Raw genomic sequence first — 27,225 nt, 5'->3', positions numbered from 1 at the left:
GTCATGGGTAAAAATATTTTAACTTGATAAAGGAAAAGAAATCTTACACTAATTTCAGTGTTATTTTAGATCACTAGTCGGTCCTCCTGAGTCATTAGTGTAAAGGTCTGTAAAGGAGCTATTGTGTGCAAGGCAGTGTCATGGTTCCTGGAGGGAATGCTACTTTCTTTACTTAGTGTACAATTTGCATCTCAAATATCTGGAACCAGCTAAAATATGCGTGCATTTTACAAGTTTAAAAATATCTAAAGAAACATACTTTTCAATTAAATGTCTTTTAAATGACTAGGTGCCAGCTACTGTGCTGTGCATTCTTGGGGTTATAAAAGATGATTTAGAAACATTTCCAGCCCTTAGAAAGTTTACAATAGTAGCCAGGCACGGTGGCTCAAGCCTGCAATCCCAGCACTTTGGGAGGCTGAGACGGGTGGATCACGAGGTCAGGAGATCGAGACCATCCTGGCTAACACGGTGAAACCCCGTTTCTACTAAAAAAATACAAAAAACTAGCCGGGCGAGGTGGCGGGCGCCTGTAGTCCCAGCTACTCGGGAGGCTGAGGCAGGAGAATGGCATGAACCCGGGAGGCGGAGCTTACAGTGAGCTGAGATCGCGCCACTGCACTCCAGCCTGGGTGACAGAGTGAGACTCCGTCTCAAAAAAAAAAAAAAGAAAGAAAGAAAGTTTACAATAGTAGATGTTAAGGGAAATTGAATGTATTCTTCTAAGAAATAAAATTTCTTAGGTTAGGTGAGTTAGGTTCTTCAATAGAAATGTGATAATGCAGAATGAAGAGGTTTGCTTCCTGGTTTGGGATTTTATGTCTCTTCAACAAGTGGGCCACTGACAAAAGCTTGTTAAAAAAAAAAATGGATGAGGGAGGAACTTGTTTTTTCTACCAGTCCGAATTTCACTGTGGTAATGGACGTAAGTGAAAACAAAACAGCAGTGGGATATTCACCTTTAAGAACTTTGTTCCCTAGCAGATCATTTCCTGCAAGCAAGAAGCCTTCCTGGGTCTTCCCATCTACTGGCTCTTAAACTGCTGATATCTACTAACAGGCACCATTTTCTAAGTGGATATTTGTACTTTTTTTATTTATATGCATATTTTCTACAAATCATATTGTAGACAATTGAGTATAAGAAATAATTTTGAAATCAGAAATATATTTTACCCTCTTTGATAGAGTTAAAATTTTAAAACTCAGTACACTTGACAGATTTTTAGGGCTTAAGCCTGAAGGACGCCGTAAAAATTACATGGATGTAGTTACAAAAATATTAAGGGATGATTATTTTCACCATTAGTTTGTATCTTATTTTATTGAAAAGAACACTTGTATCACATTATCATGTTAATAACTCTTAATTTACCACATTATATGCTAAAGATAATCTAACCTAAATTTGTTAATGGCTGGAATAGAAAACAGATTTCTCCCTAAGGTTAATTTGCCCAAGATCTGTAAAATGTATCTTTGTGAATTCACTTCAGAATGTTACACAGGCATATATATGCTTCATACTTTACCTTACAAACATAAATGTTGAAAATTTTATATTTATGTAAATAAAAATAAATTATATGATCTAAATATAAAGGCATTTCTTCTTTCATTTATTTAATAGTATTTTAAATTATTATAATATTTCATCAGCAGTTGGTTCTTTATAGCTAACATTTCTTATCTTCAGTGAGCTTTGTGTTTCACAATTTACATTACCCTGTAAAGTTTGTAAATTGTAAACTGTTTGGGAAAAAGGAATTTATTGAGAGATCATCAATGATAGGGATGAGATCCTACAGAAACTCAGAATGGTGCTGGGATTAGAACTTGAATTTTCTGATGCCTCCTCGGCATCTCTGTCATTTTGTTTCTAAGAGTATTCTAATTTTAGCTTTAGGGTCTCTCCTTTAGAGGTTCTGAGCCCACTGTGTCTGCACCTGCACTAACCAAGGCCTCTCTCTTCTCAAATGGTTCCCCCCCACCCATCTCTTTCCTTCCCTGGATCCAGCCTTGGTGACACATGCAGAGGTTGTCTGCCTCAAGCCTCCTTCCTGTAGATCTGGGGTAGCATTTCCTTGCCTTGGTTCCATGCAGGGTCATAATCTTTGCCTTGGGGTTTCTGGCTACTGATCCTCATCATTTCTTAAGGTGAATAGAGAACTGAAGTTTTGCTTTTGTCTCATCTGTGCCTCCAATTGCAGAAAACTAGAATGTGAACTCTGAAACTTTTCCTCTGCTTTTCTTCGACTGTCTTTTTGCAAAAACACGTGCACTCGCTCTTCCTTTGGAGTTGTCCACCACATCCTTTTGCTATCCATTAATAACCTCATGAGCATTCCTTCTCATAGAGAAGCAGCCTAAGCCCTCAAGTCACTACCCTAGCTAACCTGTTGAATATAGATAAGATGGCTTTGTTACTCTTATGAGGACTAAAAAGCATTTACACTGATGAAATGAATAGTATATTTATGTTTAAGTGAGTAACTTGGTGTAAACAGTCTTGTTACCTTGGCTACGTATTCTGAAATGCTTACTTTTTCTATCTAGAGTTGTCAGGTTTAGCAAGTAAAAACAGAAATAAATTCAAATTTAACTGGGAATCTTCTATTTTGGCAACTCTACTTTTAACTTCATCAGAAAATAGTACCTATTGTTTAATGCTTATTTATAGATGATATCATTTTGTATTTGGTGTGGCAGAAGATGATTATTATTAAAAATTTTTCATCTTTAATATTGGCCTTTTTTCTTTAATGAACATCCTAAATCCAGTGCTTAATAACTTTGGAGACACTTTTTTAAGGGGAGTAAAATTCCTTTAGAATATAAGCTTGTATGTCTATTTATCTTCATGAAAAGTAAAGAAAAAGAAAAATAATTTGCTTGGAATTCTTTATGTTGTTTTAGTTGGCATAACTAGCAATGCTGTTAATAACTCAATTTATTTTGTTCTCTTTATACCCTGAACAGCTCTTTACTTGAGTCTTTTACTGTATAAACGTCCCTTCAGTTATATAATTTTCCTGACTACCCCTCGTAGAAAGAGAATGAGCTTCAGAGTCAGCCAGATAGTTGTTCGGATCTGTTATGCCACTCCAAGGCTTTGGTGAAAAAGCTTGAACATATAACCTAATTATGCTGAGTCTCAGTTTATACATCTGTGATAAAAAGAGGGTGTTTTGAAGATTAAATTTAGAATTATAACTGGCATATCATGAGCACTTAATCATTAATTTTCCTTTTCTTTTTGTTTTTACTGAACCCTTATAGTCACTTTTTGTAATACCTTTTGATGGCTTACAGCAAATTTCTGCATTGCAACATAATTAAACTGAATATATTTTATCTTTCCTACCATACTAAAAGATTCTTGTGTGCAAGTGATTCCATAGCATTGGGTGTATTGCATATGTACATATTCATTCAGATGTGGTGATATGGGATGGGAGAATAGGGGTTATATCTCACAAGTACATTCATGAAATTATATATCCTTCCCCTTAAAGTCCTAGAGGAGATTAAAATACAACTTTTCAAAATATCATAGAACATGACTCTATTAAGATACTCTTTCTATCCAATGGGGCATTATCTAACTTGGACAGATTGCAGAACTAAATGCATATTGAGGTAAACTTTCAGGAATTACAGTATGCCAAACACATTAGTTAAAATGCACATACCTTTTTAGCAAACCCACTAAAGCTAGCAATCAGGAGTTAGTTTCAAATGACTATTATTATATATTTCCAAGCATCATATACTTCTAAGCATCATACACTGAGAAGAACTGATACCCACTGGAGGAACCCTAATTTCAAAAGTCTTCACCTGGAATAATACTACTTTATACTTTAGCTTTTAAAATACTTTAAAGTACATTATCCTCTCTGACTTCACAATCACTTACGTGTGAAGTTAAGTATTACTAGCTGCATTAAATTAGAGCAGTAGAAAAGTACGTAGTTCTTCATTTAGTCCTGGAGGCAATATTCCATAAGAAAATACCAATATATTTATATGTCATCAGTGTATCTAACAGCAATTTAAATACCACTTTTTACCCATCAGCTATATTTCTCAGAAGAGTGATAGAAAAGCTTCCCACTTTTGTTTCTCCTGAAATTCCAATCTCTCTCTCATTCTCAAAAGATAACCACACCTCTTTATTTTCTGAATTAGTTGAGACCATCCACTGTGAGCTCTTTTCCTTTCCTACCTCTGCCTGTCAAAGTCACCTGTCCTCCCATCTCTTCAGCCTGTCTCCTCCCCGTAAGTCTATCAGCTACCTGCTGCTGCTCCTTAATTCAGTCCTTTCCCGTTCCCTATTCTGGGGACTTGCTCAGTTTTCTTATTAACATTTACATATTTTGGCCGGGCACGGTGGCCCATGCCTGTAATCCCAGCACTCTGGGAGGCCAAGATGGGCAGATCACCTGAGGTCAGGAGTTTCAGACCAGCCTGACCAACGTGGTGAAAACCCGTCTCTACTAAAAGTACAAAAATTAGCCGGGCGTGATAGCAGGCACCTCTAATCGCAGCTACTTGGGAGGCTGAGGCAGGAGAAACGCTTGAACTTGGGAGGCGGAGGTTACCGTGAGCCGAGATCACACCATTGCACTCCAACCTGGACAACAAGAGCGAAATGTCATCTCAAAAACAAACAGAAACTTTTTTTAGTATTTATTGAGCTCATTATTGTTTCTTTATTTAAAAAACAACAACAAACAAAACCCCTCAAACTGTAACTCTCTTTTATTTTAGTCTTCACAGAACTAATCAAAACAATGGTTTGCACTCATGGCTATGGTGTCCCCATTAATTCCCCAGTAACTCCCTGCAATCTACTTCTTCAGTACTCTGTAGGAACTGGTATCTGATAGGTCACATACAAATCATCAGATCTACATGAACTTTCATCAAATCTTGGCCTCTTTGAGTTTTTGATGTTTGAAGATAGTATCATTTATCCTGTCCTCTCACAATTTTTAAATATATAACAGCTTTATCGAGATATAATTTATGTATCACAAAACTTAACCTTTTCATGTATATAGTTCAGGGGCTTTTTAGCATATTCACCAGATTGTTCAACTGTCACCACTGTTTAATTCCAGAACATTCTCATCACCCTAAAAAGAAACTCCATTCTCATTAGCAGCCACTTTCCATTCTATCTTATGTCTGGGCCCTTGTAACCACTAATCCCCCTTTTTTTTTTCTCTTTAGGTATGTCTATTCCAGGCATATTATACAAACGGAATGATACAGTATATGATCTTTTGTTACTGACTTTTTAAATTTAGCATAATATTTTCAAAGTTTATCCATGTTGTAGCAGGTATCAATACTCCATCCTTTTATGGACAAATATTCTATTAAATAAATATACCGTATTTTATCTATTCATGAGTTGAAGGGAATTTGGGTTGTTTACATCTTTTGCTATTATGCATAATGTTGCTATGAACAATTATGTACAACTTTTTGTGGGAATGTAAGTTTTTATTTCTCTTAGGTATATATTGTACCTTGGGTGGAATTAATGGATCATATGATAATTCTTTGTTTAACCTTTTCCAGAAGTCTTTTGGACTTCTATTACTGTGCTCTCCTCACAATTCATTGTCTTCCTTTTCACTATTTCCTCATCTCGTCTCAAGAAAATATTCTGCAGTTTGAGGTCTTGACTCTTCCTCTCTCTGTGGTGTCTTTACCAACAATCTAATAAACTCCCTTTACCTTAACTATTCATCTATGTCTTACTTTTGGGAATCTGTTGTCAGTGGGATCACTCTGATCACCCTCAATCTAGAGCCCTGCATTATATTTACTATCTACTAAAGAAATCTTCTCAATAATAAATAAATAAATAAAAATTAAAAAAAAAAAAGAAATCTTCTCTTGATTATTCTGCCATCAGGCAAACAACATAATCTTCTCTCCAGTGCCTGTGTTTAATAATCTAATTTCCTCCCTTTTAGTAGTGACACAGCTGTTCTTTCAGTTCCTTTCAGCTTAAAATTTTGAAGTCATCATTGACTCCTGCTAGCCTTTACCTCATACCCATTTATGAAGTTGTGCTGGCTCTTCTTTGACAGTACCTCTCATGATTCTTATTTCGAACTAACATGATTCATGTTATTCTTATCTCTTATTTGGACAGTTGCACATACCTTTTTACAAGTCTTTATACCTCTGTCTTGTCTCACTCTCTTCATCCCTTATCTATCCTTTACAACATGACTTCAGTATTGTCCTGGGCCAGGCTTATTTTATTGCCAGATTTCAGCAAAGTTTGTTCTTACCTGCTATATAACATCAAGACTCTTTGTCATTTATTGTTTAGTTATATCCAATAATTAACCCCAACCAATCTTGTCATCCTGTTTTACTAGTTTCTAGACTAAGTGTATGCTCTATCCAAGATCAATTATTTTCTTTTCACTATATATAATCTCACATTTTCTTTGTTCCTACTTGGCATGGCCTTCTGTCATCTCCACGAGATGATTGTCATGTAAGTCCAGTGCAAATATTATATCCTTCATAAAAATTTCAATGAGCTTCTCAACAAAAATAATTTATTCTACTTATGAACTCCTGAAGCGTTTTTAAAACGTTGTTTATGGCCTTTTGACATTCATCTAGATCTTTCTTATTAAACAATAATCTTTTAAAGATAGAAACAATGTCATATCACTCCTTCTGCCTCCACAAGTGTGCAGTGCTTAGTTCTTTGCTAGGTATATGGGATATAGTCACAAACATTTTTAAGGTCAAATACTTTTATGTATTTTATTCTTCCAAATATTTTCCCAAATACTACTTCTCTTACAGTCTTACTTTTAAGTTGAAGAGCATATTCAGAACAGAGGATTCAAATAATAGTTTACATTCAGATATTGTAGTATAATTTAGTAGCATGTATTTTTCAGTTAATATCTGATATACTGGTTGAAATTATAGCAATATAAAAGTAATGAGTTTTCAATACATATCCAAGCAAAAGATGATATTGGTCTCATAATGAAAAAAAAAACCTTGCTAAGGTAAGTGTAAAACAAAAAGTAAATCCAAAATCTATTTGGGAAAAATAATCAAGTATTGTATAGCAGAAAGAAAAATAATCAAAATAATGCACAAAAACTATTATAGTTACTGGAACATGTCCCATGATAAAGAGAAGTTGTAAAATCATTAATTTTAATAAAATCAGTCCTATTTTGTCTTTACCTTTCATACCCCAGAATTTTAAAGTTGGACAGAATTCCTTATTATGTATTTAAAATTACTGTAGATAATATTAGGATATTACATTAGCAATTTATTACCATTAGCAATAGAATAGTGAAGAACATAGAGCTAGGACTATCAGGCTACTTTGTGTACTGCCCCCTGTAGAATGCTGACTCTGAGGAAGAGAATGTGTTCTCCCTATTAAACTCATTCTACATCTGAAAAAACAAAACCTGTCTTAGATATTAGTTACTGTTAACTCACAGGTTTATTTCATAGAATTTCTGAGGTCATCTGGGGCTTTGGAGCCATAATGGAATATATTGAATATTGGGTTTGAACCTGAACCTTGAAGAATTTATTCTCACTTCTGAGGATGACTTGAGGATCCATTCCATCACACATTCAATATCCTGATTGTCTGTCCTTTGTCTCTATATCATGAGATATAAGCCAAAACCACTCTGACATTTGATGGGTAAATAGGATGCTTTGCAAGTAATTACTCATACTAAAGTACCCTTATTAGAGTATAGTATTATTTTATAATTACTATACAATAAGTAGTCTTAGTATCTCAATTTGGCCTCCATAGTGATGTACAGTATAAATATAATATATCCACACATTAATTTTCTAACTTTATGTAAAATATACTGTAAAAATATCTTTTTTAAAACATTTTTTAATAATTAGCTTTTTAAACAAACAGTCTAATTATGTATCAGGATGGAAAAATAGAAGGTCAATAGCTACAGATGCATAATTTCACTCTGATAGATTGCTATTTGAAAATAGGTTATGCCAATTAGATGATTAATTTTCTTCTATTAAATAACATTATGAGACTTCAGATTACATTTATCAGTATATTCTCTTTAGTGGGAGCATAATATGAAAAAAGGCCAAACAGAATACGAATTTATATCCTTTCTGGAAGGATCTGAATATACTTTTTATCAACCACACTTGGGAAAATAATTAGAAAATTAAACTCTGTTTGAAAACTTATTTTATGTTTCGTATTCAAAGTAACATGTTGAAGACATAATGTGTTAAAGGTTAAACTATATGAATATGAGGAGCAAAAATCTGGATGTCCTGCTGGCAGTTTTTTTTTTGGTTCTGGTTATCTGCAAAGTATACACCCCTTGTCAGTATAACTAGGGAGTGACTGTGTAAACATTCTTGTTTCGCCTGTTCCACATAATCGTTTCTTGTATCATATTTCTTCTGACCTCGCTATCTGAAACCAATTACAGGAGATCCATTTGGGCTGCATCTATTTTCATAAGAAGCCTAGGCAACAGTGTTTTTCTCAGAGATGAATATCAACATCAAATATGCTTCTGAGTGCTTTGTTATTTATGTTTCAGAGAGATTTTGTAGCCTTCAGCTCTCAAGAATGTGTCACGCTGTGCTGTTTATACATTGAAGATATTAATGGGCGTAGATGTCATTTTTCATTTTAATGTCTCAAATGCAACAGGCTGATAGGTTAAGCATTCCTATTTTTATGGGGAGAGATATGACTGATGTCTGTTTTTTCCCCAAATATACATATATTTACTTTGAAAAAAAAAGTTATTTATAAGCCATAGCATACTCAACATTTTTTTGTTTTACTGGGTATTTCTAAGCTATTCTCAAATAATTTTATATTTGGTGAAAGTTTTCAGTGTTCTTCAGTGGAAAAAAGTATTTATCTGACAGGTTACAAAGCATTTTTATCCTTAGTTAATTATCACGAAGACCTACTCATTAGAATTATTCTGTGAGGTTCATAACTAGCATAAAATTACTACTAGTGAAGAAGTATGCTTGAACTTTGCTTTTCGTACAAAAATTTAGTTTAAAATGCACAGTATGAGTTAGGAATGATGTTTTCAGTAAGTATTTCAGAGAACAATGCACTAAATTATGAAATATGTGCATTCCCACATCTCTACAGTCTAACAAAATGTTTACCTTTAGTGTCTTATACAGATTATTTCTTTTTTTCAAATTTTTAAATTTAACCTGATTTCAAATTTTAAGATGTCTTATCTTAATTTTCTTTAGGTTTCCTAAAATAGGATAACTTCATTAAGTAATGTGCACCCCTAATTAAAAACAAATGTGTTTTTGGAAACTAGATATGGTTTGGCTGGCTTTGAAATCTCTTTCTTGTTTCTGATACATTGGAAACAGACTCAATCATTATGAAAGGAAATTTTGTAAACAACTTTTATTTTTGTTCTAAATTAATTTTTGTGGGGGAGGGTGACCATCTAAATGACTGGATGGCTCAGAGAACTTTATGAATGGCCCTGGATTTAATCTTTTGTTTGTATTGAGAGAAGTGGCAAGTGATTTTTAAATTAATATTTTGTGTCATTTGACACCTAACACTTTATATTGATGGAAGTGTTTTATCTAATAATCTTTCATTTTTTGAGTAGCTATAATAATTAATTGCAAAGATGAACTAAATGTCTCTGAGCAATTGTTTGTTGAAATTCAGTCTTAAAGTGTTATCCAGAATACTGGAAATAAAAATGTCATATGATGCATGCAGTGAGAATGCAAACTGCCAGAGCTTTCTGCTTATGAGTTTTAAATCATTCCTGATCTCCTGGAATTGTTTTTTGTTCTCCCATCTCTTATGCTTACTACAGCAATCTCTACTATACCAAGAGAATGTTGAAATAGGAAAGAAGTTATTTTTCCTAAGAGTTTGTATTAAAAGATGATCCTCAGCTATTTTGGAGAGAACTATAAATGCATATGAAAACCAAAATACTTTAAAAGTGGAAGCATTTTTTTAGCCAGCTATCCTGTGATATTTCATTACTATTATCACTCCTTTCCTAACAGTGTAGGTGTATGCTTTTGACTAGTGATACTTTGATGAGTGAAACTTGTAATATATTTAATTTTCTAGTGTTTGTCTACAGACGTTACATAACATTGACATATTCCATTGATTACATGGGTTTTGTTGAATGAATATAACGCAGGGTGGTAAAATGGATGGGGTCCCAAGCTTGGGAGAGAAGAGCCAGAGTTTTTGACCAGGATCTGCTACTGCTTTGTGACTTCAATCAAGTTATTCTAGTATTGATTCTTCAGTTACTTGTTTGAGAAAGGTAGGCTAGGCAGTTTCTAAGGCCTTGTCCAGCTCTAGAATTGTGCAGTTCTATAGTAATAATTGATCAGATAATCAGGATGTTACAGAAGTTTAGAGTTCCATCAAGCATCAGGGAAGTATCAATATATAATGAAATCCAAGTTAAGGATGATGGGGGCAGTAGCCATAAAAACAATATACATTCTGTGATAGTGGTTCTATTCATTTACAGATTCAAAACAAAATGGTTATATTGTTGTTTCCCATGTAAAGTCTGAAAAATGAATACGCTCTCTTTACTGGTGAAGAATAATTCATTATAATGTCATATATTCTCCTTTACTAGAATCTTACTCATTGCCTACTAATGATTCCTTTGACAGAACAGAAACAATATGGCACAGTGGAATACACTCAGGCCTGGAAGCCAGGAGACCTTGAAAACAACATTCATAAATTGCTTTGTGATCTTGAACAAAACAACTGGCTATTCTAGGTTTCATTTTTCTTATTTGCTAGAATGAGAAGGTCAGATTAGATGATTTTTAAGATTGCTTTTAATCCTTGTCATTCATGATTCTAAGATCCTAAACAGTGTTCATTAAAATTTTTTAAGAATAATAGATAACTACATAATTTAATATAAATTAAGGTAATAGGTATACAAAATAAACTCATCAACTCAAAAAGAAAAAAAAAACTACATGAAAACAATTAAGCATCAACTGGAAAAATAATTGAATGCATTTTTATTTTGAGAATTTCAGAGACACAGCCTAGGACACCTATTGTAATTTCCATTTGGAAAAATATCATTTGTAGTCACTTTATAAGTTACAATTTAAATAGGAAGGATATATTATTTAGAATATTGAACAAAAAGTTTCAAATAGTCGTATGATAATAAAGTAATTATGAATTTTTTTTGTTTTTTCAAACTGAACTCTATAATAAATTCCCTGAGTTCACTGGAATGTGCCATCCTTAGAAATATTTAGGTTAATTTGTAATGACTTGAAAAGTTAAAAAACAACAACAAAGATGATTATCGTGAGTGAGTGTGTCTCCAAATGTAAAAAGTGTGCTTTACAAACTATGCCAGATCCTGCTATGGGAAGACAAATCAATGTTGTTAGGAGATGGTGCTAGTGCATTCAGTTTGTTTACTTTGGTTTCTATGTCTGCCTGCCTTTCAGAAAACTTGCTTGGAGCCAGACTGTAGCAGCCCTCTCTGTCTTTTCATAATTGATCAGGGGATGACTGCCTTCCCTGAGGGTTAAGACGTGGCAACTTTTTCTGTTTGCTCAGCATCTCAATGCAGTAGTTCAAACATTGTTCACACCAGCTGGCAGTGTAATGCCATATGCACATCTTGTCAAAGCAACTGTTGTCATGGATACTAGAAACTCTCTTAAAAACCAGATCATTGATTACAATCAAAATTGTACTTTTTATCAGCTGAAATTCTTGATTATTATAGAAGAATATTAATCCAATAATGTTTTCTCATTGTGAAAAATGTATCTTGTATTCAAAAGCAGTAAATAACATAGTAGGCCAATGATACAGGTTAGTTTTATGTCTTGAAAAATTTCCCCATTAGTGTGCATTGAACTCAGTTGTTGAGAGAGAAAATGATTTTTTTAAGAGACTCTTAAAAGTTTTTGTTAATTAGTTTATACTCCTACCTTTAGAAGAATTTACTCTGCATTTTTGGTCTATGGCACTAGCTTTTACATGTTAAGTTTATATAGTACATTTACTGAACTGTTCCTCCTCCACTAAATGAAATGCTTACATTAATTTCTTATGTTAAGTTTTATTTTCCTAAGTGGGAAAGAAAACATAAAAATAAACGAAAACATCTTCTATTTTGATTGGTATTCTGTCACACATAGAAACAAACCTGATTGGTTGAGTGGTAATTTCTTTGTTCTCTGATTTTGCTAAGAATGCAAATGAAAACCACTCAATTTTATTTGGCATTAAAACTGCACTTTATTTTGTCAAAGGAGAGGTTTCCCCTTGAATTGTAAGTACAAAAAAAGTGTTTTTAATCTTTAGTGAAAATCCTTATTAATTCACTTTCAAGATAATCTGATGTTGATTTGTCAAATTTAATTACAGCTTCCGGTAACACTTGAAGTCTACTGCTTTTGCCTCAAAATTGTAATATGAAAATGCAAATTGAATGATAATTTAAAAGGGAGTGGGCATTTTAGTTGAACACTCAAAGACAAGTTCCTTGTGGAAATGAGTTTATTGATGCAGTTTATGATTTTTATCCTCTTTAAGCACTTTAAACAAATTAACTTTATTTCCTGCAGGATTGCATGTTTCTCTGTGATTCTGAGTAAAGTTATATATGTGTGTTTGGCAGTTTTTTTTCGTATTAGAAGATAAACAACAATGATTCTCTCTAGAAAGGAATATGGGAGTTCTTGTACATTGAATCCTTTTACTGTTAACCAAGAGATAATTGATAACTTTCAACAAAATATTTAGATATGGTTTCATTTTTACTTCTAGGCTCTCCAGGCAGCAAGACAACTTCTTTTACAGCAGCAAACAAGTGGATTGAAATCTCCTAAGAGCAGTGATAAACAGAGACCACTGCAGGTTAGTAAAGCACTCCTGTCCTTGGGGTCTTATTTTAAAAGATGTTCATAATGATAACAGATGTGCAGACCCAGTTGTATATATACAGGAAATTATTACATTTGCATAGGTAGGTAATTTTAATTCATAAAGAGAATTCATTTTATCTTCTTAAAAGAGAAAAAAATAATATTCTGTTGGCATACATTTTAAAAGTTTACAAGGTAACTCCTTGCAAAAAATACATAGGAACCATATTTGGTGTATATAGGCTTAAAGAATTTTGCATAAAACCCCCTTGTGGGATTTTTTATGCATACATAGGTTGAAATGTAAAATTTTTTTCTTAAAACCAAAGTTATAGTAAAATGGTGTGGAAGGAAACAAAGAAGTCTTAGACAACCCTTCCGCAGTTGTATCCAAGTGACAAATGCAGAAAACCTCAAGGATTGCCAGAAAAACTGTTTGAGTTTGCCAAGGAGTTATTGCTGTTGCTACAGTTATAAAAACACATTCTGGAGTTTGTTGTCCTTACTCACTATGTTTGTCCTGTGAAACTGATAGTATGTATGTCTTTTAAAGTAACTTTTGTTACATAATATAATCCTTGTTTTATGTAGTCTTCTTAACCAAAATATGTGGGACATTTTCTTGGGGGGGAAATATTTCTAAGGTATATTTTTTGACTGTTTGGAAGGTAAATTCTGGAGTTCCATACAACATCTCTCAAAGTGTTCACCAGCTCTGTTGAAAGATAAGTAATGCTTTTTCCTGAATCATGTGTTACATACATTTCTAATAAGGCAAATTTAGTTTTTTTAAGCATCTCTTATGGCTTTATTTTAACAAAAAAAAAAATTTTTATGGCCCAGCTGTCTGTGTTTATTTTCAGGTGTACTTACAGATGTTAGTAACTAAGTCTTACATGATGGCCTTCTGAAGCTTAGTTTGTGTAAGAGAGAAGTATAAGCTACTGATTTATACAATCCAAAAATTAGTTATTACCTAAAAACTGGATAAAATGTATGCTCCCTAAACAAATTTGAGATAAGAATAGATTTTCCTGGGAACAAAGTCATTTGTGGAGGGTGGATGAGAAGAAGAGGGACTTGGGGATAGGGATAAGGGATGTTTCAACAGAGAACAGATGTCTGCCATGACTGGAAATGAAAGTTTTATTTAATCAGCCTGAGTTTAAGATTCTTTTCAATTTTTTTCTCTTTTAAAAGCAATTTCACGTTCCTTTGTTTTAACTAATGAATAATTCTGTGTCACTTTCCTCACCATCATATTCTTTCCCAATTTATAATGGGAGCGTAGGTGTAGTATTTCCATGGAGTTATCTGATTCCATGAGAGTCTCTTCATGCATTTACATGACAGAGAAAAATTTACATAGAAGTCACAGAAGATAGCAAATGAAATGTTTATCCTCACTATGGCTTCAGAGTGGGAATTTTGCTTTCTTGTTGGAATAGAAAAGGAGAATTAGATGCTGGCAACATAAGCAAAAGATAGGAATGAAGTTACTGTTTTGAGTGTCTAAAAAACACTATATATTTTCCTAATTCTATTTCATCATATTTCTTGACAAAATTGAGGAATTCACAGTTGCTTCTTCCTCTCCAAAGCTAAGTCCAGTAGAAGTTTCTATATTGCTGGTTACCAAGGTATCTCTGGAAAGAATGGCTGGGCTTTAGTTTTTCTATTTTTTTGTTGTTGTTGCATTGAAAGGCAAGATTTGATACTTGGACTAAAATATACATATTTTTCCTTACAAAATACCCACAATAGAATGTGGGAATATTAATGGCTCTAAAATGAGAAATCGTTGTCTGTTTATCAATGCATAAGTAAAATTTTGAGCAGAAGTCTCCAATTTTGTTATTTTAGCATAAAAGAATGATTAAAACTCCTATAAATACCTTTTGACAGTTGCAGTTGCTGACCATGACTACAAAGACTTTCACTGTGTCACTTGTTTTTCATTTTGTGATGCATATTAATCTGAATATATCTCCATTGCTTAGACTATAAAACTAGCATTTCAGTATTATTTTGTAATTTTAATGAGATCGCATGCCAAAATATCATACGAATGAGAAATTGCGTTTTATGAATGAGAATTTAGAAATATTGAATGAGACTTATTCACCAAAATATACACTGCAATTATTATAATGTGAGCCTTCATTTTTAGTATTTCATAGGACTTGATAAGCTTAGCAACTAGAGACATGCTGGGATTGTATTAAAAATCTAATACAAGCTTAACAGCATCTGATACTAGCTTACACATCTGTTGTTAAACAGGAATATTAGGTAATGCTTATCTTTGTATCTTCAAATATCATGAGTTGCACTATTTGCCACTAATGTTTTAAAAAAGGGTACAATTTTTTTGTTAAAATTTTCAGTAATTTAATATGAAATTAACATTTTAGAAGTTCTCTTATATGATTCTCTCAAAACTTAGATCTTTTTCTACGTAACTAAGTGTTTAACCAAACTTTCATAAGAGTTAGTGTATTATCTTTACATTTCAAAAGGATAATTGAAAATGTTTCAAAATCTGTATGTGCAAGGCAAGGTATTTGGTATTAATCGATTATGATGGCTCTTAATGTGACAGGCATAACATCTTTAGTGGACCAAAAGAGATAATTTGTATTTTTTATTTTAAAGTATAATTTTGATAGAGAACTACTTTATAAAGTTTGAAAGAAAATACAGATTTAAAAACCTGTTTTGATGGCTCAAGTCACAAGAACAATATTCAGTTGCTTGTTAACATTCACCTGAATTTATTTTCTGTGTTAAGAAGTGGTGGCCAGATTTGAAGTGTGACATGGTACAGAGTCTATTTTTAGTAGACTAGTATTTATCTACTATTATTTTTTCATTTACATTTGTTCAGGATTTTGTGCTACAGATGGCATAGATATTAGCATGTCTAATGCAAAATGGAAAGAAGAAAACATCACATCTGACAAGCTTGAGTGCCAATTGCAGTAGTGATTTCACTTTCATGTATAGATATCTGAATATATGTATTTGAAACATGTTTACATAATCTACTCATGACATGAAACACCAATTGAATAGGTACAATCAGCAAGTACATTGATTAATGGCATATTGATGAATAATATATAAAGATTGTGATGCAAATGGGAGCCAATATTAACTTAAGCATTACCAGATGTTTCTGCTTTACATTCTTACTGTGTATCCCAGAAAACATATCCTAATAATAACAGTCAAAGACAGCTTCTCACTTTAATTTGTTTTATTTATTTAAATCTACCCTAGCACTTCCTAGAATTGATATATTCATAGTGATCCACAATGAGGAAAGTTAGCCAAAAAGAATAATACTTAATCCTTTCAATTTCATGAAACTAATTTTCAGTTTAGAAAGACTGAGTTAACACACCACACCACACACACACACAAATGCCCACATGCACATACACACACATGCACACTTCCATAATCTGTAAATTAAAAAAACAATTTGTAAAATACATTTTCAATTTTCTAGCCTATGACAAATCTACTTAATTTAGTTTAGATATGAAAATTGGTCGCATTATTGTTCTTGTTACATTTACAGCCATGAGACAGACTTGTGGTTCTTCAACAGCTGTGCAGAGCAGAGACGTAAATTTAAGGTAAATGCCATTGCTTTGCTATCTTAGATGAATAATAGTTTTTAGCATTGTAATCACTTCCTTCATTGTAGGTTAATATATAATATAAAGTTCTCCTTTCTAATAGGTAATTGAATTCTAAAATTTTTATAATTCTGTCTTAAGAAGTTCAAGAATGGAATAGTAAAAAGCAAAAGAGAATTAAACTTGGGGGTCTTATTCTGACTCTGCCACAAATAGTTATATAAGTTTGAGGAAGTTGCTGAACATCTTTAAAATAAAGACATTGGGCTAACTGATGAACAAGATCTTAAATTCCATGGTTAAATATTTATTTTGTTTTCATTTTGAAGTAAGTGAAAGGTATCTTAATTTTTCAGGATTAAATGTATCTTGTTGGATATTGCCTTATGAAGTAAGGGTTATGTTTTTTTTGCCTGGTTTTTGTTACAAAGCATTTGTTTATTAACATGCCACATCCAGAAACAGTGCCTTGGAAACAAAGAATTAAATCCCACATGTATGAAAACCATTGTGCAAATATAATTCTGTATATCTGAGGAAGCTTTGTTTTGTTTAATGCCTTGAAATATTATAAATTGCATTTATGAGAAATATAAGCTACATAAAAATTATTTAACCAATGCATTTAATAATCTACATTGAACTATGTTTTGATATAATGCAACTTAACATTATTTTTACTTTACTATTTCATTCCAAATTGTTAAAAATAACAAAAGCTGACAAAACCAGAAATTCTATAGTAAACTAATTAGCAATACTGAAATTTCATATTCTATGTAAAAAATCAAGAATAAGGTATAAAACTTTATAATTTGTAAAATATTCTGGAGGAAAATACTAACTTATATGGGATATAGAATCAGGCATTACAGAATGTCTTTTAGGAAATTATAAAATTTTATTTATGTAGCTATAAAGAATGAAATTGAATATTTCTTTTTCAGTATTACTTTTAAATATAATGTAAAAGAAATGGAGAGAAGCTAAACCACATTTTGTTCCAAATAAAAGCAGCATTGCCAGAAAAATTGAGATATAGGTTTAAATAGAGCAATCTATTGTGATGCCCGAAATTTAGAAATAAGTTTTTAAAGATATTCTTTACTATTTATATTTTCTGTATATTGAAAAATGAGCAGGAGGTCTAATACATTATTTCTTGATCATAATAAACGTATTTAATTCAAATATTGTTTTAAAGAACAGACTATGTCTTGTGTGGCTCTTATTTTCCCATTCCAGTGAAGAACATTTCTTAAAAGGCAGCATGAAATAGGCAAATTTAAAAGAATGTTATAGAATACAATTTTTGTTAAACTATGATGGTATTTCTATCCATGACCAGCTGCTCAAGGCTGACACCCTGTGGAGGAGGGTCTGGGACATTGAGCTCATTACTACTGAGCATGCTTGTGTGGAAAACTTACCGTATGATATACTCTTGGCATACAGAAGAAAGAATGACGTGTTTTAGATCGGAAGCCTGCCTTTGCCATTAATAGGGCTTTGGATAGAATAACTTGATCTCTTTGGAGCCTGTTTCCTCATCCCTAAAATAGGAATAAGGATACCCAAACTTTAAAGATTGCTGTGAAGACCAAAAAGTATATTATGTAAAGTACTTAGCATAAATCCTTGGATAAGGAGTTAATAAATAATTACCCTTATGCTAGCCTCCAGGAAATTGGTATTTAATTCAAGGTTATGATATATACTCTGTATCACAGCATTTGGCTGTAATTTTTTACTATTCCCAGCTATTTCAATGATTTGAAATATACCCTTGTTGTAACTGTGTGTTTTAAGGAATACTAGAGTGTTTTCCCCTGCTATAGGCTCCGACCACATATATACTTCACACTCGCCACACATAAACTTGTATTTTAATGTTTATCTTCTCTATTAAACTGTAAGCTATATGACAGCAGGAATCATGAATTCTCTACTCTTCTCTAGTGCCTAGCACAGTGCTTGGTGAATAATAAAGCTCAAAAAATAAACTTATTGAAACAATGAATAAGGAGGAGATTGTGCTGAGTGGAGCAGAGGAGGAGGGTTGGAGGAGGGAAAAAAATTCATTCATTCGATATAAATTGAATGATTATTTATCATGTGTAATATCCTCAGGGACTTATGACTTAGTTGAGGAGATATTCAGAGTTGTGCACAAATAAATACATTATTGGCCACAGTGCATGTGCTGTAGAAATGGGAAAAACAGAAAGAACAATAAGCATTTATAAAAGAAAATTATCAATTCAGGCTACAAGTGATCAGGGAAGACTTTGTAGAGAAGTTAGCATGTATGATGGACTTAAAAGGAATTAGGTAGATAAATGAATTTTTGATGGAGAATTGTTTTAAAGATGTCATCAAAGATGTAGTCACAGGAGATTCTGAGATCTGGTTAGGCAAGGGTAAGTAGTTTGTTTTGATCAGCCTAGAGATATCATACTAATGGAATAATGAATGGGTTGGGGGCTAGAAATACACATCGCTGATTGTGTAGAGCTTAAAATGTCAAGCTAAGAAGGCAGTATTTTATGGATTGGGTAGAAGGGGCTATTAAAGTTTTTTGATGAGGAAGTGAAATTATCAAAGCAGTGGTCTGTGAAGGTAGCAACGGTACATTTGGAGGATATTTTCAGGGAAGGGAATTCTGAGAAACCTGGAATAAGGATAATCCTTTAAAAACTATTTAGGTAGGCATGATGTTGACCTAAGCTTTAGACATGTTGAGTTTGAGGAGATGGCAAGACAAGGAAGTGGAAATAGCTAGCTTTTAGCAAATTTGAAAGAGAGCTTGACAGAGGGGTCAAGATTAAAGAGAAATATTTGGGGAGCAACACAGAAGTAATAGGTGAATCCATGGGAGTAGAGGAGATTTCTGAAAAAGGTAATTTGAAAAGAGGAACTCAGTAATATTCACATTTTTTTAGAGCAAGAAGAAAAAGCAGAAGAGACAAGAGGGGACTAGAGCAATCAAATTAGCATTGGATTTATTAAGGAAGGTCAAGAAAAGGGGGAGTTTATAAAAGTTAAGGCTTGTCAGCCACATCAAGCAATGTCCACAGGAAGGAGAACATTTTTGCATAAACACATATAGTTGATTGCAACACAGATCATTTTAAATCCCCCTCATTCTTCATCATTCATCAGTAACTCAGGATCTGCAGTACTAATGTGATCAACAATGAATGGAGAAAAATCATACTTTAACATGGATGATAAATAGAAAATAAGGAATTAATAAATGTACTTTTGCTTCTCAGATTGCAGTGTAAGAAAATGTATGTTGCATATATAATACAGAACTTCCATAAATTAAATATGGAAGAACTTTGCTTTCTAGGAGGCCAAATTTTCTGTTTTCTTAGCTACCTTGCTAATTTTCTCTTTTCTTAGCTACCTTTCTCTTTTCTTAGCTACCTTGCTACATTTGCTTCTTCCTGTAATCCATTAGGATTTTAAGTATATATTCCCTTGACTTCTCTACCTTAACTAAAGTGAGAGCAAGAAAGAAATAGAACATTAATATTGTTATGGGAGCTCTCTATAGGATTTAAGACTTAGGCTGCGAATTTTATCTTAAGATGTTTGGAAGTGTTATACAAGCTAAATTGAATGACAAAGTGAAGAACAGTGTCAGTACATGATTAAAGACAAAAAGTAAAATTATTTTGAAATTTACTTACATTTAAGATTATTTGTGTTTCCTCTGTGGATTCTTTTTTTTTTAATTTATTTATTATTATTATACTTTAAGTTGTAGTGTACATGTGCATAATGTGCAGGTTTGTTACATATGTATACTTGTGCCATGTTGGTGTGCTGCACCCATCAACTCATCATTTACATCAGGTATAACTCCCATCAAAAAGTGGGCAAAGGATATGAACAGACATTTCTCAAAAGAAGACATTCATACAGCCAACAGACACATGAAAAAATGCTCATCATCACTGGCCATCAGAGAAATGCAAATCAAAACCACAATGAGATACCATCTCACACCAGTTAGAATGGCGATCATTAAAAAGTCAGGAAACAACAGGTGCTGGAGAGGATGTGGAGAAATAGGAACACTTTTACACTGTTGGTGGGATTGTAAACTAGTTCAACCATTATGGAAAACAGTGTGGATTCTATTTATGTATTTCTATCAACCCGCCTTCCACATTTCTATCGGTTTTCTTAAAATGTTTTTGCTGCCTTCACCTTTTCTACTGCTTTCTTTTCTCCTTTACCATTTTATTTTCTTCTCTCACCATGTAATCTTGTCTATTTTACTTTATTACTGTCTCTTTGGTCCCATAAGAAAATAGAAACTTTAACTATCTGGAACTATCTAATTCTATCATGAACCTAAAAGATATTCTAACCTATCATTTTACTAACAAAATAAAACTGTGCCCGTTCTTACAATCCAGTGTCTAATATTTAATTCTTGTCTTACACCAAGAATAGTTTGTGCTATTAAGTTGGAGTTTCAACAGGAAAGCATTTCTCCTCTTTAGTATCTCAGCTACTTAGAAGAACTTAAAAGAACCTGGAACCCTAAGGCTTTTTCCTTTTCTTTTTAGTGCTAGAAATCTCCTGTTATGACATTTATAGTGGCTTTTTTAAAAATTGCATCAAAGTGGTTTCATTGTTCCTTAATCTTTTGGTCTGCTTTTTCAGAAAACTATTACAAAATGAATATTTAAACTAGAATTGCTTGGGTTAGTTACATTAAGTGGTCAGTTCTTCTAAGAACATCTAAGGTTGTGCTGATTATTTTAGTAATGCTGAATTTGGAAGAACAGCATTTGGAAAAATGAAACAAATGTGAAATAAATGTTTGTTTGTTTGTTTTGTTTGTTTGTTTGTTTTTGAGACAGAATCTCACTCTGTCACCCAGATTGGAGTGCAGTGGTAAGATCTCTCACTGCAACATCTGCCTCCCAGGTTCAAGAGATTCTCCTGCCTCAGCCTCCCTAATAGCTGGGATTACAGGCATGCACCGCCACGCCCAGCTAATTTTTGTATATTTAGTAGTCACGGGGTTTCACCATGTTGGCCATGCTGGCCTCCAACTCCTGACCTTAAGTGATCTGCCTGCCTCGGCCTCCAAAAGTGCTGGGATTATAGGCATGAGCCACCGTACCTGGCCTGTTCTTTCAAAATATTTAAGACACTGTATCTTAATATGAAAATCATATAAGCTCATTACAAGAATCTAACATGATTTTAAGTTAAATTATGTTTGGTCACTAAGTTCCCTTTCCCAAAGGCACTTGATAAATGCTAATAAATTACTATAGTATAGTGGATTTTTCATAATGAAAATTGTATTTTCTGATTAGATGAGGTAGAAACCACTCATAAGAACTAATTATAGTAGAATTACAGGAGACCCTTGACATTCACAATGTATATATCCATAGATCTTCATGAACCCTCAAATTAAAAGAAAATTTCCGTTTCAAAACTTTGGTGGGGTTTGTGCAGACTTTCTTTTATACTGTCCTTGTTTTGGACCAAGCTACCATTGCCTTATGCAAAGTCTAAGACAAGTTAACAACTTAAAAAATTTCAGTAAAATTTGCCCTGTGAATAATTTTCAATTTTCTAAAAAGAAACATGTTCTTTTTACATTATAGGTTCTCCTACATTAGTGAGGTAGATAACAGCAAAGCTACATTAGTGATAGAAAAATCCATATGAGTTTAGGAATTAGGTTATGTGTGAGAAGTCAGCAATCTAAAGACCAGCTGAACCTTTCAGCTGCTTGATTGTTTCATGGCTTGAAGAATTGCACAGGTGCAGTGCCTAGAGACTTAGCGATCATATGCAAATAACCAGACAAATCCATAATATCTGTGAATTTTAAGCCTCTATTCTACCAAATCTTGCCATCTCTCATCTATGAGGAAAACCCACAGTTAACAAACAAGTACCCCCTACTTTCCTTGTTATTTTATTAAAGACTTGAGAGAAGCTCCCTGTCTTAAAATTTTTATCCTCCTTAACTGTAAATCTCCACTGGCATCAAAAAATTACCAGGAAATGTTCCTTCAGAGTAAAAGTTGCCTAGCATGTTTTTCTTCTTCTTCTTCTTCTTCTTCTTCCTCCTCTTCTTCTTCTTCTTCTTCTTCTTCTTCTTCTTCTTCTTCTTCTTCTTCTTCTTCTTCTTCTTCTTCTTCTTCTTTCTTCTCCTCCTTCTCCTTCTCCTTCTCCTTCTCCTTCTCCTCCTCCTCCTCCTCCTCCTCCTCCTCCTTCCTCTCCTTCCTCTCCTTCCTCTCCTTCCTCTCCTCCTCCTCCTCCTCCTTCTTCTTCTTCTTCTTCTTCTTCTTCTTCTTCTTCTTCTTCTTCTTCTTCTTCTTCTTCTTCTTCTTCTTCTTCTTCCTCCTTCTCTCTTCTTCTCTCTTCTTCCTCTTCTTCCTCTTCCTCTTCCTCCTCTTCCTCCTCTTCTTCCTCTTCTTCCTCTTCTTCATTTTCTTTTTTCTTTTTCTTAATAGAGATAAGGTCTCATTGTATTGCGCAGGCTGAGCTGTGAATCCTGGGTTCAAGTGATTCTTCTGATCCAGCCTCCCAAGTGTCAGGATTACAGGGAATAGGGAAAGGCTGTGTCTTGAGTATGAAGAGACCTCTCACAAATACTGAGTAAATTAGTAGAGACTTGACTTTAATGGCCATTCATTGTTTCCTAGGTTGGTTCAGGGATTCTGAACTTAGGATTTTATGCCCCTCTCCGCCCTCCCAGTTACAGAGCCTCTGTCTAAATTCAGTTAAAGGTCTTGAATCACATCAAGCTGTGGCTAAAAGTATTTTGGTTTTTGTCATTTGATTGTGCCTATTTTTACAGTTTTAAGTTTTATCAGTGTAGACACAGAACTTTTAGTACCTAATAGTTAAGCATTTTGATAACACAAAATATACAGAAAATTCCTTTGCGAAGTATATAAATCCTTACACTTTTAATGCTAACACTTGCATTGCTGTAAAAGCTGCCACCTTGACATCTTCTACCGCTAGTGCTACTGCACATTCTCAAGTGACAAACCAAGGAACACATTGAACATTATGATGTGCTGACATGAAGAAATCTGTTGTCTCACAGAAAGACTGTAGCAGATTCTTGGATAGAATATCTCTGTAAAAGCAAACAAACATAAAAAAACCAAAATTATTCTCTCTACATTCTACCTTTTTCCCATAGAATCAAGCCTTTAAGACATATTAACTTGTGATTAAAATATGACTAAAACTAGAGTTTCTCAAAATCATGGCCATCATTTGAATTTTTCCTTCCTTTCAGGAGAATTTATTTTCCTTAATCAATAACTATCACCACTCCCATACACAGTCTTAGAGCATGTTTATACCGTTCATTTTCAAGTCTAAAAAATTACTTACAAGTCTTACAAAAATGGAGCTCTTGGGTCTATCCCAGACTACTGAATTAAAATTGAGGAGAGATAGTTGGAATCTTTGGAAATAAAGATATTTAAAACCCTCCAGGAGATACAATACAGCTGGCCTACAGAATAGTATATAGGAAGCCTGAACTATTCTCTTCTGGAACAAGAAAACAGTTAACCCCAAATTCTATTAATGTACTATATGATTTTCCCTCTCTGGGATTCAGTTTTCCAACTCTTGCAATGAAAAGGCTGAACTAGTGATACTTCAGGTAACTTTCAGATAGAACTGTCATTGAATCTCAACCCAGCACTAACTTTTGTTTGTTTATATATTTACTATCTAAATCTGAAGTAATTAAAAAGAATTCTGAGCAGGTTTCTTGAGATGGCTCTCTCTGATCAGCGTTTTCAGGATCGTTTCCAACAATATTGTCAGAATTTTATTTTTACTATCATGATTTCTTATGTAAAATCTTCAGTAATGAACTCATACCATTCTTATCTTTAATATTTTAAAATAATATCTGCATCCTAAACTCCTCAGTATATATCTGCTATGCTCAGTGGCCTTCCCTTTGGTATTAGAAAGCTTAAGAAAAAATTGATTATATTGTATCAATCAATAGATTGATAGTTGTCTGCTGCAATGGCTCTGGCACTCTGATCTCATTGTCCACTACCCGGTTTTTACATGTTATGTGAGGTGCAGTATCAAACTACTTATAGTTACTCAAACATCGGTTCATGTCTCCATGCAGCTGTCCTTCCCTTGTTTTTTTCTCAATAGGCCTTTCTACACCTTTTCATCTAGAAATCTTTTTTGCATCTTTTACATTTCAATTGTGTGTCAACTACTCAGTGAAGTCTCCTTTAATATCCTCCCCATCCTCACCAGCACACACACACTATGTGGAATTAATTATTCCCTTCCATATATTACTTATATATCTTGTTAATACATCTATTCTAGTATGTATCACACTGAATCATAATTACTATAAGCTTCTTGAGGGCCAAGACCGTGCCTTATTCATCTTCACGTTTCCACTATCTGGCCCATCATAGGTTTTCCATAAATTTGTTGAGTCTACAGACCAGTGTTTGTATAGAACTCTATCAAGCTCCTCTTTTCTCCTAGGCTCCAGATGTGTTTTTTCACTTGCTTACTGGGGCATCTCAACCTAGATCAACATGTTCTAATGTGAAGTTATTTGTTTTTCCTTACCCAGTCCAATGTTTTCATCAGCTTTACCTGACCCCATTCCGTAGACTCCAGCCATTAAGCCCTTCTGATCTGTTAGTGTCATATTCCTCTACACTAATGATGTAAAAATTGCCCCGTTCTTCAATCTCAGCATGTCACAAAAGGCTTTCCATAGACTGGTGCTATGCACCATCATACACCTGATACATTACAACCATGACTTAATCCTTACTGCTCTCCAAACATACTATTTATTTGTTCATTCATTCATTCATTCATTCGTTCATTCACAAATGAATAGGTTGTTTTACATATGCCAGGTGCTTTGCAGGGCATCATTAACTATACAAACTTTGATACCTACTTGATTTTGTTCCTGCTTCTCCATCTGTTTAGAAAGTCATTCCAACACCCCTTATCTGATTGGCAAACTCCTATACATGCTTCAAGGCCCCTAATCCCTGGAGTCTTCTCTGATGCATCAAAAAGAAAAAAAAAATCCCTCCTCACACAAGTGAATATCCAGAATTGCATTTTTATGTTATTATCCCAAATATACTAGTTATGAAGATAGATTATACCATATTTTATTACAGTTATCTGATTACTTCTCTACTCAATCTCAGACTCTAAATCCTTGGATGTCAGAGATTGCATTTTATTCATGTTTATAACCTCACTTCCTACCACAATGCTTGACACATGGTAGATGCTAAATAAAATTCTTGCCAAATTGAATTGGATTCTGTAAACTGTATTGCTCCTTCTCTATCCTATAAGACTGCGGTATCACTTCCATTCAACTGATGAAACAAGTATTAAAGTATGATATTTATCAGGTTATTTGTTTTTGTAGAAAACAAAGTATAAGCAGATATGAATATCTTTAGAAGACATGATTCAGGTCACATTACCCAACTCTCTCTCATATAACTACTTTGCTTCTGTTAGGCAGGCTGTTTATGAAATACTACTTCTAATGATTCCTTTTCTTGGCTAGATAACATATAACATACTTTTTTTTTTTAGCAATAATAATTGATTCTTTTTTATCTTTATCTAAATGTTTTCTTCTTTGATTCTATCTTCTGTTTTATGAGTTTTATACACACGTTGTTTGCTTACGATAAATCCCTTACTTCCTACTTATTTTTTGAACAAAATATAACTCCTTCATTGCTCCATATTAATCATGTTTCTAATGCCACTATGTATCAATAATACTTTCATGAGGGAACCGGAAGTGAGATACCTGCTTGAGAAAATGGTATTAGAAATATATGTGATTGACCTGGCGCTGTGACTCACGCCTATAATCCCAACAGTTTGAGAGGCTGAGGTAGGCAGATCACGAGGTCAGGAGATTGAGACCATCCTGGCTAACACGGTGAAACCCCGTCTCTACTAAAAAAATTACAAAAAATTAGCCAGGAATGGTGGCACATGCCTGTAGTCCCAGCCACTGGGGAGGCTGAGGCAGGAGAATTGCTCGAACCTGGGAGGCAGAGGTTGCAGTGAGTTGAGGTCGTACCACTGCACTCTAGCCTGGGCAAAAGAGCGAGACTCCGTCTCAAAAAAAAAAAAAAAAGAAAGAAAAATACATGTGATGACATTAAGATGTGAGGATTTCTTAAATATCAAGAAACTATACTTTCTACATGATTTATTGGTATATAATTTTTATGATTTAATTATATCTATTGCCTTAGCCAAATGAATTATATGTTTCCACTAAAATATTATCTAAATGTACTATGAAGTTTATTAGCTGCTCCATTTAGGATTATAGATTAATTTTTGTCATGAAGCATGAACTCCATAGACAAGGAGTCCAGAGCTGACTGGTGCACCTGCTCAAGGATGACATAGAGGACCAAGGTTCCTCTTAGCTAGCTTCCTGCTCTGCCCCTATGTAGCTTTTGTCTTCATGGCCACAGATAACTCTCCTCCCTCCAGACATTATGCCCATGTTTTAGGCAAA

General features: G+C 33.6%; 1 protein-coding gene across 21 annotated transcripts in view; it reads left to right on the top strand.

The window, feature by feature from the left end:
* The window catches only part of LOC105475796 (forkhead box P2), a 600,968-nt gene that overhangs the window by 425,449 nt on the left and 148,294 nt on the right, over nt 1-27,225 (top strand). For 19 of the 21 annotated variants that reach the window (XM_071094601.1, XM_071094595.1, XM_071094597.1 and 16 more), the window contains one exon: nt 12,887-12,976. In XM_071094601.1, the coding sequence (XP_070950702.1) occupies nt 12,887-12,976 (90 nt within the window). Of the gene's footprint in view, nt 1-12,886; nt 12,977-16,570; nt 16,629-27,225 lie in introns of those variants that run through there. The other 2 variants (XM_071094613.1, XM_071094614.1) reach the window with 2 other exon arrangements.

Source organism: Macaca nemestrina, chromosome 4, assembly GCF_043159975.1.
Source record: "Macaca nemestrina isolate mMacNem1 chromosome 4, mMacNem.hap1, whole genome shotgun sequence".
Classification (NCBI taxonomy): domain Eukaryota; kingdom Metazoa; phylum Chordata; class Mammalia; order Primates; family Cercopithecidae; genus Macaca; species Macaca nemestrina.
Note: the sequence above shows the minus strand (reverse complement) of the source record. Positions and strands in the feature narration are given on the sequence as shown.